Source organism: Chenopodium quinoa, unplaced genomic scaffold (assembly GCF_001683475.1).
Source record: "Chenopodium quinoa cultivar QQ74 unplaced genomic scaffold, ASM168347v1, whole genome shotgun sequence".
NCBI classification, from domain to species: Eukaryota; Viridiplantae; Streptophyta; class Magnoliopsida; order Caryophyllales; family Amaranthaceae; genus Chenopodium; species Chenopodium quinoa.
In genome coordinates, this window is record NW_018742815.1 from 3689279 (window position 1) to 3704014 (window position 14736).

General features: G+C 35.5%; 1 protein-coding gene across 1 annotated transcript; it reads right to left on the minus strand.

The window, feature by feature from the left end:
- Positions 1 to 2706: 2706 nt before the first annotated feature.
- Positions 2707 to 3108, minus strand: LOC110725437. The gene has a single exon (XM_021904918.1). The coding sequence runs from the start codon at positions 3106 to 3108 to the stop codon at positions 2707 to 2709; it is 402 nt and encodes a 133-aa protein (XP_021760610.1).
- Between the last annotated feature and the right edge of the window lie 11628 nt (positions 3109 to 14736).

Below are 14736 nucleotides of genomic sequence, written 5' to 3' on the forward strand. Positions count from 1 at the left end.
GAAAACACGCGCCCGATCGGGCGAGGCACCGCCCGATCGGGCCCGCCTTTTTTACAACGCCCTTTACTGATGTGCCGCGCCCGATCGGGTGAGGCGCCCGATCGAGCTTAGCTCACCCGATCGGGCGCGCCTTTTCCTTGAGGGCACTTATGCGCGCAGCCGCCCGATCGGGCGTATGCTTGCCCGATCGGGCCCAGTCTTCTTCTTCGAGGCTTGAACTTCGATTGGGCTAGATTTCTCGGCCCAATCCATATTTCCTCCCGGGTCTCGAATACTTGGTCCAAATGCCTCGTGATCCAAATTACCGAGCCCTTAATCACCGGCTCTCACCGATCTTGGGCTCCAAAAGTGGTCGTGTCCTTCTAGCTTCCATAGTCGATCCAATAAAGCCCGGGAAAATGCTCTAAGAGTGCAATTTCCTGTAAAATACAACCAAAACTATGAAAACACTATAACACAAAAATTAGTAATAAAAGTGGCCCGAAAGAGCCAAAAACACTACTAATTACGACCACGGGACGGGGATAAAACACTATATAAAACAGACATATCACTTACCTTAGGGGTGTCCATTCGGTTTTCGGTTTGGATTTAGGCCAAATTCAATCCGATCCGAATTATAATTCGGTTTTCATTTTTTCAATCCGATCCGATCCGAATTACTCTTCCAATCCAATCCGAATTAAAATTCGGTTATTTTGTATCCGATCCGAAATCCGAATTAAATTAAGTTGATTTATAACGTCTAATAAACTAATACGATAACATAAAACGGTAGTCAAGGTTAACATAAATTGTTTAACATCAAGACTAATTAAATTGTTCAAAATAAATAGTACAACTTAAAAGCAACACTAAGAGTTTACTACAACAAAAAAGACTAGCAGGAACAACTTAAGAAGAAAAGTTGCAGCAAACAGCAGCAAACAACAGCAAAATCAGCAACGAACAGCAGCAAACAGCAGGAAAAATAGCCCACCAGCATTCTTTAATCAAGGCAAAAGCTTAGTCGTCTAAAACCTCAACTATTTCAGGCTCAACAATGGATATCTTGCACAAATCTTGATATTGAGAGAAAAAATAAAAAAAAAATAATAATTAGAATTAAAATCAATAACAATATTAATACATAATTAAAACAAGAAAATAAAAAGATTTAGCAATCACCTTCTTCAAGTTGTTCAACTTCCTCCAAACATTCTTCAAGATTTAATGAATTCGGGGAGTCACGCAACCAATTTTGAGAACAAACAAGACTCTCAACAACTCTAGGAGAAAGGGAACTCCTAAATGGATCAAGAATCCGTCCACCAGTGCTAAATGCACTCTCAGAAGCTACTGTTGAGACTTGACAAGCTAAGACATCACGAGCCAGTTTTGCCATTGTAGGAAATCTAGAGCAATGAAACCTCCACCATCCCAAAACATCAAAGTTATCAAAGTCTTCCTCTACTTCTTCTTCCAAATACTTGTCCAACTCTAACTTTATTTCTCCTCCTCTCTCCCCCCTTTGTTTCTTATACTTGTTTTTCAAAACATCAACTTTCTTTTGAGTAGCATTTAAGGGAGCATCATCCCTACTCTCACTTGAGTCCTCTCTAGGTGTATCGGTTGTTGGTAAAACACGATACTCATCATACAATGCATATAGAGATTCCCTCAAATTTTTTGTGAGTAAAAAACCAACCTTGGAATCATAAATCTCACTGATCATCCACTCAACATAATCAAGTTTATAGCGAGGATCAAGAACAACAGCAATAAAAATCAGCAAGTTTATCTTTTCTGGATCCCCCCAATATTTTTCATATTTCTCCCTCATTTTACAAGCCATCAAACTCATATTTTCATCCCTAGATGCACACAACTCTTTCAAAATTCTAGCAACATTAATAAGCTCATGAAAAAATTGAATGGCAGTAACATATGCAGAACCAGAAATACGCAAAGTCAGCTCATAAAAACATTGTAAAAATTCAGAAAACCTCTTAACAGTAGCCCAATCATCACATGTAGGGGTTCCATTTCCTTCCCGGACATATAATTCTACATTGTAATGGGGATCCTCCTCTGAATATCTATCAAAAGCATTCTCTAAAGCAAGGGCAGCATGTAACATAAGATATGTAGAGTTCCACCTAGTCGGCACATCAAGACACAACAACTTCTTGCTATTTATTTTTTCATCAGCAACACATTTTTTAAACTTCAACAAGCGAGCAGGAGACTGCTTAATGAACCTAACAGCATGTATAACCCGAATAATTGAATCATGAACACATTTCAAACCATCACCAACAACTAAATTAACAATATGAGCTACACAACGCATATGAAGGAAACGACATTTAAGAACCCCTGTCTTCCAACCATTGATTTTTCTTTTCATATAAGCTATAGAAGTGTCATTTGAACTCGCATTATCAACAGTTATGCAAAAAACATCTTCAAGCTCCCACTCAAGCAAACACTTCTCTATCATTTTACCCACTTCTTCACCTTTATGACTTGCAACAGTACAAAAACTCAGAATTCTTTTTTGAAGTTTCCAGTCATTATCGATAAAATGAACAGTCAAAACCATATAATTGATTTGTTGAATAGAAGTCCACAAATCTGTTGTTAAAGAGACCCTAGAATTGCATCGTTTTAGGACATTTTTTAGCTTTCTTTTTTCTGTCAAGAACATCTCATAACAGTCCCTTGCTACAGTTTGTATAGAAGGTAATGAAACCTAGGTTCCATAACACTACAGAAATACTTAAAACCTTGACCCTCAACAAACTTGAAAGGCAGTTCATCAACAATTACCATAAAAGATAGTGCTTTTCTAATGCTAACAGGGTCAAATTTCTGATAAGTCAAACCACTAATACCTCCACATGCTTTATTACTACCATTTTGAAAAGAAAGTAAGCTTTGCTTGGATTCTTTTGGAGTAGCATAGGGATACTTACGACATTTAGAGATATGAGCCCACAAAGGGCTGGTTCCATTCTTTTTAGGGTCACAATTATACCCCGTCTTGCAATACTTGCAGACTACCTTTAGCCCCTTACTCGTTTCCTCTTTGTCGAAGTGATACCAAACCCCAGATCTGTCTTTCATCCTCTTCCTCTTACCCTTTTCTGTCTTTGGTTTATTGTTTGAAGTAACTTCAACATCAACATTACTTTCAGCATTATTAGCTTAAACATTATTAGCTTCAACCCCCCCTTTGCGTGAGACTCGCGACATACTGCAATTCTGCAATTATAATTACGAATAAATTTAAAAAAAATTAGTTGAAATTCAACAAAAAAAAAAACAATAGAAGAAGGGTAGCAAATTACCTTAAGTGGTTTAGGATTGTGAGATCAGAATAAGGAATGATTTGATTTAAATTTTCATGAGATGAATAGATGATGAAGAAAGAGCGCTTGATAAGTTGAGGGAATGAGGGAGTCAGGAGGCGTTGAGGTCTTGAGGAGTAATGAAGACTGAAAGAGGCAAATTTAGGGTTTTTAGTTATATAGTCTGTATTTGGGCTAAATTTAAAAGGCCTAATTATAAACTACAGCAGACCATTATATAAATATTGGTAACTAAATTTCGGTGTTCGGTTTTAATTGGATCCGAATTGGGTCAATCCGATCCGATCCGAAAATCCGAATTTTCAAAAAATCTCAATCCAATCCGATCCGATTTAAAGTTCGAATCCGATCCGAATTGATAATTCGGTTTGGATTGGATTGGATTTCGGTTTTTATCCGAATTATGGACACACCTAACTTACCTAGCCTAAGAGTCACCACCATTTGACTCTTTTAAAAACAATATTTTCCCACACACTTAGCTCTTGTGGCCTAGCTTTAGAATCACTATCACACACCGCACAGATACATGACCAAATATACTTTCCCTTAGGAACCCTTTGTCATGAAATCTTAACATAACGCTGAAGCATGCCTTGTCACATCACTCATCAATCATAATTGTCATTGAGTCACGAAGTATGAAGTGCTTAGCCTCCGTGCTTAAGTTACCCAAATACTTTCATCATAGAGTCAACCATTGAGATAGCCTAGGATGGATTAATCCTTGCACCTTGAGAGTTAGTATCAAACAACATTTGACTAAGCTCATTCAACATGCAGTTGAAAACATCGATTCTTTTTTCGCGTCTTTCTTTTTCGGGAGAAAGTCGGTACCCTCCACAAAAATGATGGAAATTTTTTGCTTTTTTGCATTTTTTAAGTCACATCGAATCAATACAATGCACACACGGGTCATGAGTCACACGTGTCATTTCACTTCGAGTCGAGTCAACCTCGAGTCAGTCGATCACAGCGAGTCAAGTTTATGCCTTGAGTCGTGTCAAGTCAATGAGCCAAGCGACGTTAAACCTTAGGTCAACCCTAAGATAATTAAAGAGATTAGCAAAGTTCTATAGTAAAAAATAAATACATGTGCAGCAGAATAGGGAAGACCCTACCCTAGCGCCAGACGAAAACATCTAGCGTCTGGCAATAGCTTTTAGCGTCTGGAGCTAGATCCCAGCGTCTGGCGATCTAGCGACAGAGCCAATTCCTGGCGCCAGAGATATTTCAGCAGCGACAAAGCTCGAAGCCTTTCAGAACAACAATTTTGGGTTCCTTGGTACGCCAGTTAGCCCCTATGAGCAATTTGACATGATTAAGTAGTCGGTTTGATTACAATCGCAATAAGTGATCGACCTGATGAAAGATCGTTTCACTTAGCTTAAAGCACCTAAGAATTGGCTCATCACGGAGACACCGACATACTGGTTTTAGCGGAAGTAAAGTTCAAGCGAGCTTTAGAGATCTACAAGCGTTGGCCTTTGGAAATTTTTCTTCAGAATATTATCGCAACAACTGAGGATGACTTCAAGTAAAGTTATTTTCGACAGCGTTCGCTAAGATTGTGGAGGTCGTCACTAAGATTTGAGAAAAGATTTGAGAAGATAGCACGAGATGGGCGGTCTTCGACGGCATTCGCTAAGATTGTGGAGGTTGTCACCTAAGATTTGAGAAGATAGCACGAGATGGGCGGTCTTCGACGGCGTTCGCTAAGATTGTGGAGGTTGTCACCAAGATATGAGAAGAGCGGTTCATGATGAGGCGGTCTTCGACGACTTTTTCTATGATTGGAAAGGTTGTCACTATGATTCAAGAAAAGGCTCGAGATGTAGCAACATTGATCGACGGCATTCCCTAGATTGCGGAAGATCGTCAAAACAAGCAGCAAGATGGCGTTCCATAGATTGTGGATAGTTGTCACAAACAACTGAAGATGATTTCAAGCGAAGTTGTCTTCGATAGTATTCCCTTGGACGTGGAATATTATCAATGCGGATGGGGATTGTTTCAAGCGAAGCAATCTTCGATAGTATTCCTTTGGACATGGAATATTATCAATGCGGATGGGGATTGTTTCAAGCGAAGCAATCTTCGATAGTATTCCCTTGGACGTGGAATATTATTAATGCGGATGGGGATTGTTTCAAGCGAAGCAATCTTCGATAGTATTCCCTTGGACGTGGAATATTGTCAAAGCGGATGGGGATTGTTTCAAGCGAAGCAATCTTCGATGGTATTCCCTTGGACGTGGAATATTATCAAAGCGGAGGAGGATCGTTTCAGGCGAAGCAATCTTCAATATTGGAAGCAGTTACAAGCGTAGCGGTTTTCAAGCAGGATGGCATTCTCTTGGCAGGAGGTCATCAAAACAATAGTAAAGCGGCAGCAAATCGGTTATTTCAGAGATGTGTGCTCGACGGTGCAAGATAAGCGTTTCTTAACTCTTTTATCTGTTTAACTAACGCTAGTTTGCAGGTATCGGCGTTACAAGAGTGATTTAGGATCGCAGAACGTTCTAAATCATTCTCCGTCCCTATCGATACTTTGACTTTCGTTTTCGAAACTTGCGTTTCTCCAAACTCAGTCAGAGTGGGGGCTTTTGTAGACACCCATTTGTGTCTCCCCAAAACCAAACCCGGTGATAAGTACCTTTCGCGTCAAATCATAATCGAATGAAGTGAAAGTGTGGAAAGTTAAGTGTTGTGGATAGTTTTAATTCCTTTTCTCTTCTCTCTGTTTTTTAAAACCTATTTTAAGAAAACAGTCAATCCAGTTTGGTTGGTCTATGAATGGGTCCAATAGTAGTGCAATTGAATAGGGCTTCACAAGAGCTTTCCAACGATATATTATAAGCCCAATTCCGATGAATATTGAGGAAGTTATGGCCAATTTATTAAACTGGGCCCGGTTTGAGCCTTATATGCGGCCAAATGATCTAGGGGAGGGCCTAATATAGATTTATCATTCCTAATGCAATTAGGAATGGTTTTAGTCTTCTAGATTCTTCTAGAAGGTTCTTTTCATTCCTAATTCAATTAGCATTGATAAATTGACTTTTGTTGACTTTTCAGAGTTTTAATTAAAATCAAAGAGCATTTTTTAGGAAAATACGATTTTATCCTCATGTACGGCAATTTTTATATGATTTTAAGAAAACGCGTGATTTTCTAAATCAGCGCCAAACGCCAGCTGTAGCGCCTGGCGCTACGCTTGGCGCCTGGCGCCAGCATTGGCGCTTGGCGCTAATGTTGGCGCCTGGCCCCAATTGCCAGCGTTGGCGCTGGTTTAATTTTTTGTGCGCCAGACTCCGTTTTGATATTTTATCTTTTTGGCTGATTTTCTCTATAAATAACGCATTAAAAACTCCGTTTTCGATAACCAGTTTTCACCTACAATCACCAATTCTCATCAACTCTCATCAAGAATTTCTTGATTCTCTCTCTCTTTCTAAGCCTAGCCTTTTACAAACACAATTCCACATACATTAGACTTAGACACACCTAGCATAATTCGAAGTTGTTTTCGTCCTAGATGTGAAAGGTTTAATTTCTGAGGGTTTGGTCCTAAATCTCTCTTTCAATTATTTAATTTAATTGTTTATTTTATTATTTTCCTTGAAGTTACTAACGCGTGTATTTTATTATTAGAAAGAGGTACGAGGCATCCAAGTAAGTGCTTTAATTGATTTTAATTAATATTATGATGTAGAAATCATGCTTAGGTTGTTATTATGATTCCTAGTGTTATGTTAGGGTGATTTGCTTATATCAATTATGATTTCTATGATGCTTCCTATTTTCTTTCCTAATATTCATGTTAGTATCATATTAGGGATATATATTTGATTTTTATTGTTTAGTGACATGCTAGGGTTTGTTATTAATCTTATTAGTATCATGCCTAGAATCTTGCTATTATTATGCTTTAACATTATTATGGTTTATTATTATTATTATTATTATTATTATTATTATTATTATTATTATTATTATGTTGCTTGATATTCATTGTTATTGCTTGATCACACCTTTTATGCATGTTTAAAGGGAATTGATATTTGTAATCACGCTTAATAAGATAATTAATAATCTTGTTTAGGGTTAATATGATTATAATTCAAGTGATCGCCAATAATAGATTTATTTGTGCATTAATATTCAACCAACATAAATAAACAGGTTTAGGGTTAAACCTATTGATTGCATGTTAGTCAGAAAGCGCACATGAATACGATCAGAATAAAGTAGAGGCCTATTATTAGGGCAGGTTCAATCTCTTTTAGGTTGGATTTGTACCTTCATCCCCGAACTACCAGTCATGGTTCCAGACCTATTGGAGTTAACGATCTCTTAGATTGTTAAGGGGTGTAACCTTCACCTCGTGAATGGTTTACAAGTTCATAAAACTTGTTGACGACTCTTTTGCTCTATCTTCTTTCCCTTTGGACGCCACATACTTAAGTGTATGATCACACTGGGGTTCAAGCTAGGGGTAATGCTTGAAATATTTCCTACACCGCCCAAAATGTATCCACTTTCAAAATAACCACCGGTTTAATTTTTTTATTTTATTTTACCACCCCTTAAATTAAAGAACTACTCAGATTACCACCCATTTCGAAATTTCGGTGGATTTATGGTATGTGGACCTACCCAATGGCTAATAACGGCTATGTCTAAGCATTACAATCAACCATGTTTTCACTCCACCTCTCCTTTAAACCTGTTTATTAAATACCAGACAACCCAAAACCAAAAGAAAACAACTAAAAAAACAAGATTTTGTTGTAGACACCCATTTGTGTCTCCCCAAAACCAAACCCAGTGATGAGTACCTTTCACTTCGAATCATAATCGAATGAAGTGAAAGTGTGGAAAGTCTAGTGTTGCGGTTAGTTTTATTTCTTTTCTTTCTCTCTTTTTTTGAAAACCTATTTTAAGAAAACAGCCAATCTATTTTGGTTTGGTCCATGGAAAAGGTCTAATAATGGTGTATTTGGGTTGGGTTCGAAAAGAGCTTTCCAACGATATATTATAAGCCCAATTCCGATGAATAATGAGGAAGTTATGGCCAAATTACTAAACTGGGTCCGGTTTGATCTTTATATGCGGGCATGCGACCCAATGATAAATTGACTTTAGTTGACCTTTAAGAGTTTTAATTAGAATAAAAGAAGTGTTTTTAAGGAAAATACAGTTTCACCCTCTCGTACGCTTAAATTTTATCAAAATAAGAGAACGCGTGGAAAACTATTTGCAGCGCCATACGACAGCTTTGTCGCCTGGCAACAGGCGCGTGTTTGGCGCTGCAGTTGTGTTTTATTCTTTTTGAAACTCTGATTCGTTTTTTATCATATCCGGCTGATTTTCTCAATAGATAGCCTCCTAAAACCTCCGTTTTCAAGGACCAATAATTATCAAATCTTAGGAATTTTCTCTAATTCTCTCTCACACCAACTCTCATTAAGAAATTCTTGATTTTCTCTCTCCCTCTTTCTAAGCCTACCCTTTTACAAACACAATTCCTCACACATTAGCACTAGACACACCTAGCCAAGTTCGAAGTTGCCTTCGCCCTAGACGTGAAAGGTTTGGTATTTCTGTGGGTTTGGTCCCAAATTTCTATTTCAATTATTTAATTTAATTGTTTTGATTTTATAATTTTCTTGAAGTTACTAACGTGTGTATTTTGTTATTAGAAAGAGATACGAGGCATCCAAATAAGTGCTTTAATTGTTTAATTGATATTATGGTATAGATATCATGTTTAGATTGTTATTTTGATTTCTGGTATCATGTTAGGATGTTTTGATCTTCCTAGTATCATGTTTAGGGTAACAACTAAAAATTCCTAATATCAAGTGTGATTAAAAGAATGCTTCCTATTTTCTTTCCTAATATCATGTTAGTATCATGTTAAGGCTAAAGCTTTGATCTTTAATGTTTAGTGACATGCTAGAGTTTGTTATTAATCTTGTTAGTATCATGCCTAGGATCTTGCTACTATTATGCTTTAGCGTTGATATGATTATTTTAATTATGATTATAATTGTTATAATTTATGATGATTATTTTAATTATTATTGTTATGATTATGATTATTGTTGTTATTATCATGTTGCTTGAGATATATTTATTGTTATTGCTTGATCACACCTTTTATGCATGTTTAAAGGGAATTTGTACTTGTAATCACGCTTAATAAGATAATTAATAATAGTTTTATTTGTGCATTAATATTCAACCAACATAGATTAAAGAGGTTTAGGGTTAATCTATTGATGCATGTTAGTAAGAAAGCGCACATGAATACGAGAAGAATAATAGAGGCCTATTATTAGGGCATGTTCAATCTCTTTTAGGTTGGATTTGTACCTTCATCTCCGAACTTCCAGTCATGGTTCCAAACCTATTGGAGTTAACGATCTCTTAGATCGTTAAGGGGTGTAACCTTCACCCTGTGAACGGTTTACAAGTTTCTAAAACTTGTTGGCGACTCTTTTGCTCTAGCTTCTTTCCCTTTGGACGCCACCATACTTAAGTGTATGATCATAGTGGAGTTCAAGTTTGGGGTAATGCTTGAAATATTCCCTACACTTGCTATCTGAATTTGCCACTACTGTTGACCATCTTCTTCCTGTCACCACTAAGAGTCGTTAGGTGGGACCCACATAAGAGAAATCCACCGGAATTTTGAAATAGGTGGCAATATGAGTAGTTTTTGAATTTCAGGGGTGGTAAAATAATAATAAAAATTTAACGGGTGGTTATTTTGAAAATGGATAGATTTTTGGGTGGTAATTTAAAAATTAACCTAAAATTATTTTATTTAATTTTATTTATTTATTTTTTTTTTTTTTTTTACTGATTCTCTAATTTTTTTAAAAAATAAGTTAAGTAACAATTCATTTTTTTATGCGGCTAGCCACACAATCTAGTCAGACAAAGTAACCTTATGAAACTGACTGAGTAAAGGCCTGTTCTGATTTACTGAATTGAGCTAAACTAAATTGAGCTGAACTGAACTGATTGGAGCTGGACTGATCAAAACTGAAAATAAGCAGAAGAGAATATGTTGTAACCCTTGTGATACTAATTGAGTAACCTCTAACACTGACTAAGTAACCGTTATTCATATCACTGATTGAGTAACCACTATAACACTGAACAAGTAACCCTATAGTACTAACGAAGTAATTCTTGTAATAGTTGGTACGGTGACACGACTTGGCCAATCTACGTATAAAAGTTTGTAATTAAAATATATTATAAACAAATCTTATTTTTTTTTTTAAAAAAACTTTTTAAAATGATTTGATGATATGATGGAAATAGAATTGATTTATAGGATAATTATTAAAAGTTATGACTAATTTTGTATATTTGAAATAATAGAATTTTATTGATAATAAAACTCTATGCAACAATTTTATCTTAAAAAATCTATCCAAAAAAACACTTACTTAGAATTATATGTGTTACAATAATACCTATTTATATCTGACATGGCGCAACAGTTGTCGAAAAACTGGAATGTCAAGTGTCGTTGTCTTGCAGCCTGGTTGCGAGACCGACTTTATATATTAGTGATGTGATATAATATATTGATTTGTTAAATATCATTAATTTTTTCTTAAAAAATAAGAATTATCGTGCATGGCACGGGATAAGCCAGTAATAATTAACTTTGAATTGAAGAGTAAACTACAAATGTATTGTAGTATTTGCACAAATCAATATTAGGCATTAGCCGAAAATGAAGTTCATTTTAGGAAGTCTTATTCTTATACATTTAGCAAAAATCACATGTACATCTTATGTTTTCTAAACAATTTTCTGTCTCATTCATGAGTATGGTTAAAATTTAATTATTTTGTGTCAAAAAAATTTAATTATTTGACCATACAAACCCTACTAAATGAACAATATATTTGAAAATTTATAAGCTAATGTACACATTACAATTCAATTAGCTAGTGAATAGCCCGAGCGTTGCTCAAGTTACTGCGTTACTTTTATAGTTGTGCAACTGCTAATTTTTAAGGGCATCTAATAGTTTGTATTTAGTATGTGTCTTCAATACTTTGTAGTATAATATTATTTATTGTGCAAGATTAAAGCATAATTGACAATTAGCCTAGATGAGTTAAACAATAACCTTTCTTCTAAGAGGTCAAGTGTTCAAACCTCCTCGTCCATATACTTTTTCAATATAGTTGAGACAACATAGAGTATTATATTGTTGGTTGTGTGTATGACGCGACATATTGAGGTGTTGAATGGATGGGTTGCATAATAAGAAGTTGAATAAGTGACGTGGCGAAATGAAGGAGTTTACGTGGCGTATATACGTTTTTAGAAGCGCCTTTTAATATATTAGTATAGATTAGTATAGATATTTACTTGTGTGATCTCTCATTATACTTTTTTTAATTAAGTTCAATTCAATGATATGTTTTACACATGTTTTACTAATATGCACATTTCAAGTAGTTGCTTTAGAAATATAATGATAAAAAGTAATGATAAATATATCAAACCTTACCTTCAAATGATGCAATGTGATAATTGATTGTATTTCATAAATCGATATGACTAGCCAATTAATACACATACACACATTCACATAAACATGTGCGTGTGCACTAATATGAGGTCACTGAAGAAATCTAATATATATAAATAAAGTAGGCATTTTTGGAGAGCATTGGACGCGCCACATAAGAAAAGGTATTATTTTGACCAATGAAAAATTAGATTAATAATTTATTTTAGGATTAAAAAATTCACTCGCCACCTAAGAAAAAGTGACGAATAATATTTAAGAATTTTGCCACATATGTAAAAACAACGAATAGTAAATAATTAAAATTTAAACTTTTTTAAAAAACTAATAATTATCTTTTTTACATGTAAATCTTTGATCGCAACTATCTTTAATCTCTCCCTAGAAAATATTATAAAGATTACATATTAAAAATGTACTCATCGAAACGAATAAAACTAAATCTCATATCATGTTAGAGAGACTAATAGTAAATCATTATGTTAGAGAGAAATTTACAAGATTCCCTCTTATTTTTAATAGTTAAAAGATTTTAGATGAGACTAACATTTTGAAACAGAACGAGTATATAAAAAAAGCATTTGCAAAGGACTTATTTTAATCAATAAATAAAATGATTTGTCATTTATTTTTTTATTAAGCAAAAATGAAGAATAAGGTTTGGGATTTTAAATTCAAGCGCCACGTAAAATAAATAAACCTACAAAAGATAACTTTAGTGTTAAAATTTTTTAAAAAAATTATCTTATGATATAAGGAATTTTATTCAAATATCCGATGAATGATATTCATATAAAAAAAATCTTAAATTAATTAAAAATATTTACTAGAACCGTGCATCGCACGGGCTTATATCTAGTATATATTAAAAGACACATGCAATATCATTTTTGAGACAATAAATTTTTAATTGCCAAAATACTAAATTTTCTAATATTTTTATCCTCTCAATTTTTTAAACTTTTTTTTGAATAGATCCTCTTACATCTTTTACATTATAATCTTATACATCTCTAAAAAATAGCTAGTCTCAACAATTATGGCTTGAATTATTTTTGGATTTTTTTTCTTTGCTTCTTTCATCTTTAATAGTTTGCCACAGTAGATGAAATAGTGCGAGGATGCAAAAAGAATAGGCAAATTTGTCAAAAAAAAAAACCTTTTAAAAGCATCATTTTGCGAAAAAAAAACTTTTAAAAGCTTTTTGGTTAAAAAAACCACCGCGTTCATTTTTTTGCGAGAGGAAACCTATTTTCTTAATTATCCTCTAATTAACTTAATTAGACTCTAATTTTCTCCTATTTCTTCTAATTAACCACTAACCCACCCAATTACTTAATAATTATATTTAATTTATACATAAAAAAAAATGAAATTTTAAATTTTGGTACCTCGAAAATGACTCTTATTGAATTTTCGCACCCGTTGAAAACTTTTTTTTTTTAATTTTGGTACTCATCAAATGTAAAAAATATAGATTTTGGTACCTCCGTCCAACTTCCGTTAAGTAATCCGTTAGTGAGGCCCAATATCTAATTATTTAATAATTTAATTTATTAAAAAAAAAAGAAAAAAGTTAAAAAAATATTTAAAAAATATTAAAAAAACCAACCACCTTATGTCTTCATAGTGTGCAATTACTAGATATATAAATGGATCAAATTATGGAGATAATTAATTTTGGACATTTGGGCCGTCATTTTATCATAGCTAGTGGTACTAACGATATTTGGGCTAGTAAAATAGCCCAAAGCCCAATTAGACAGATCCTATAAGGTCATACAAAGGGTCTAGATTGGGCGCGAGAGGACGAGGCCCATGATGGGCCTCATCCCCTAGTATGGCTGGCCATATGTATGGAGTAAGGTTGAGGGTTTTGGGCTTCCTAACCCTAGTCTAATTGTAATGTGATTATAAATAGACTAGGTGCCTAAGGTTTGCATGACACTTTAATTCAGTTGATCAGTTTGATCAAACCCGAATTAGCAAACGCGAGACCAACCCCCTCTCATACTCATCTCTCTTACAGCTCTCTCCTCTTCCCTTGCACTAACGTGGTGGTTTGTGGTGGTCGGTTAGTCCATTAAAGGCGGTGATCGCGATTTTCCTCAATCACTCGACCAATCTAGTATTGGTGGACACCTCGTTCAAAACTCGTGGACTAAGTAGAGGTGCAACGCTTGGGGCTCTATTTTCTCCTTGATTTGTCAATCAGTTGCTACGTGGAATTCACGCTTCAAAGGTATGATTATGTGTCTTGTGTGTTATGCATGCGATCTTGGGATTAGGTGCTTGATTGAATATGATTCATGATTTCTCGCTGCGTAGTACCTATAAACTCCTACACCACCCACAACCACCCCTCCCCCTCCCCGTCAGCCACCCTTCCCTCTCCCTGGCCGGTTGTCGGTGCCCAAATATTCCTCCGGCATCGGTGAGCCCACCTCCTCCCTTTCTCTCCTGCGATCTCAGCCTCAAAAGCTGCTAAACCACCACACACCACCGCACAAACTGCCCTCTATAAACAACCACTGTTCGCCGAAAACAATCCCCCTCCTCTGTTCGCCAACCTCCTCCCTCCCCCTGAAACAACCACCCTCCCCTTTCACCGCCCCTTGAAACCCTAAAACCCACCTGAAACAACCCAAAAAACCAACCTGTTTAAGGTTTTTAAAGAACCTAGAAAACAGGTGGTTTTCTCGGTTGTTTCAGGTTGGTTTTGCGGGGGATGGCGTGAATTGGAGGTGAATGGTAGTTTCGAGTGGTGGTGGTGGCGGCTAGACTGTGTTCGGCGGCTTTGGTGACTGGCTAC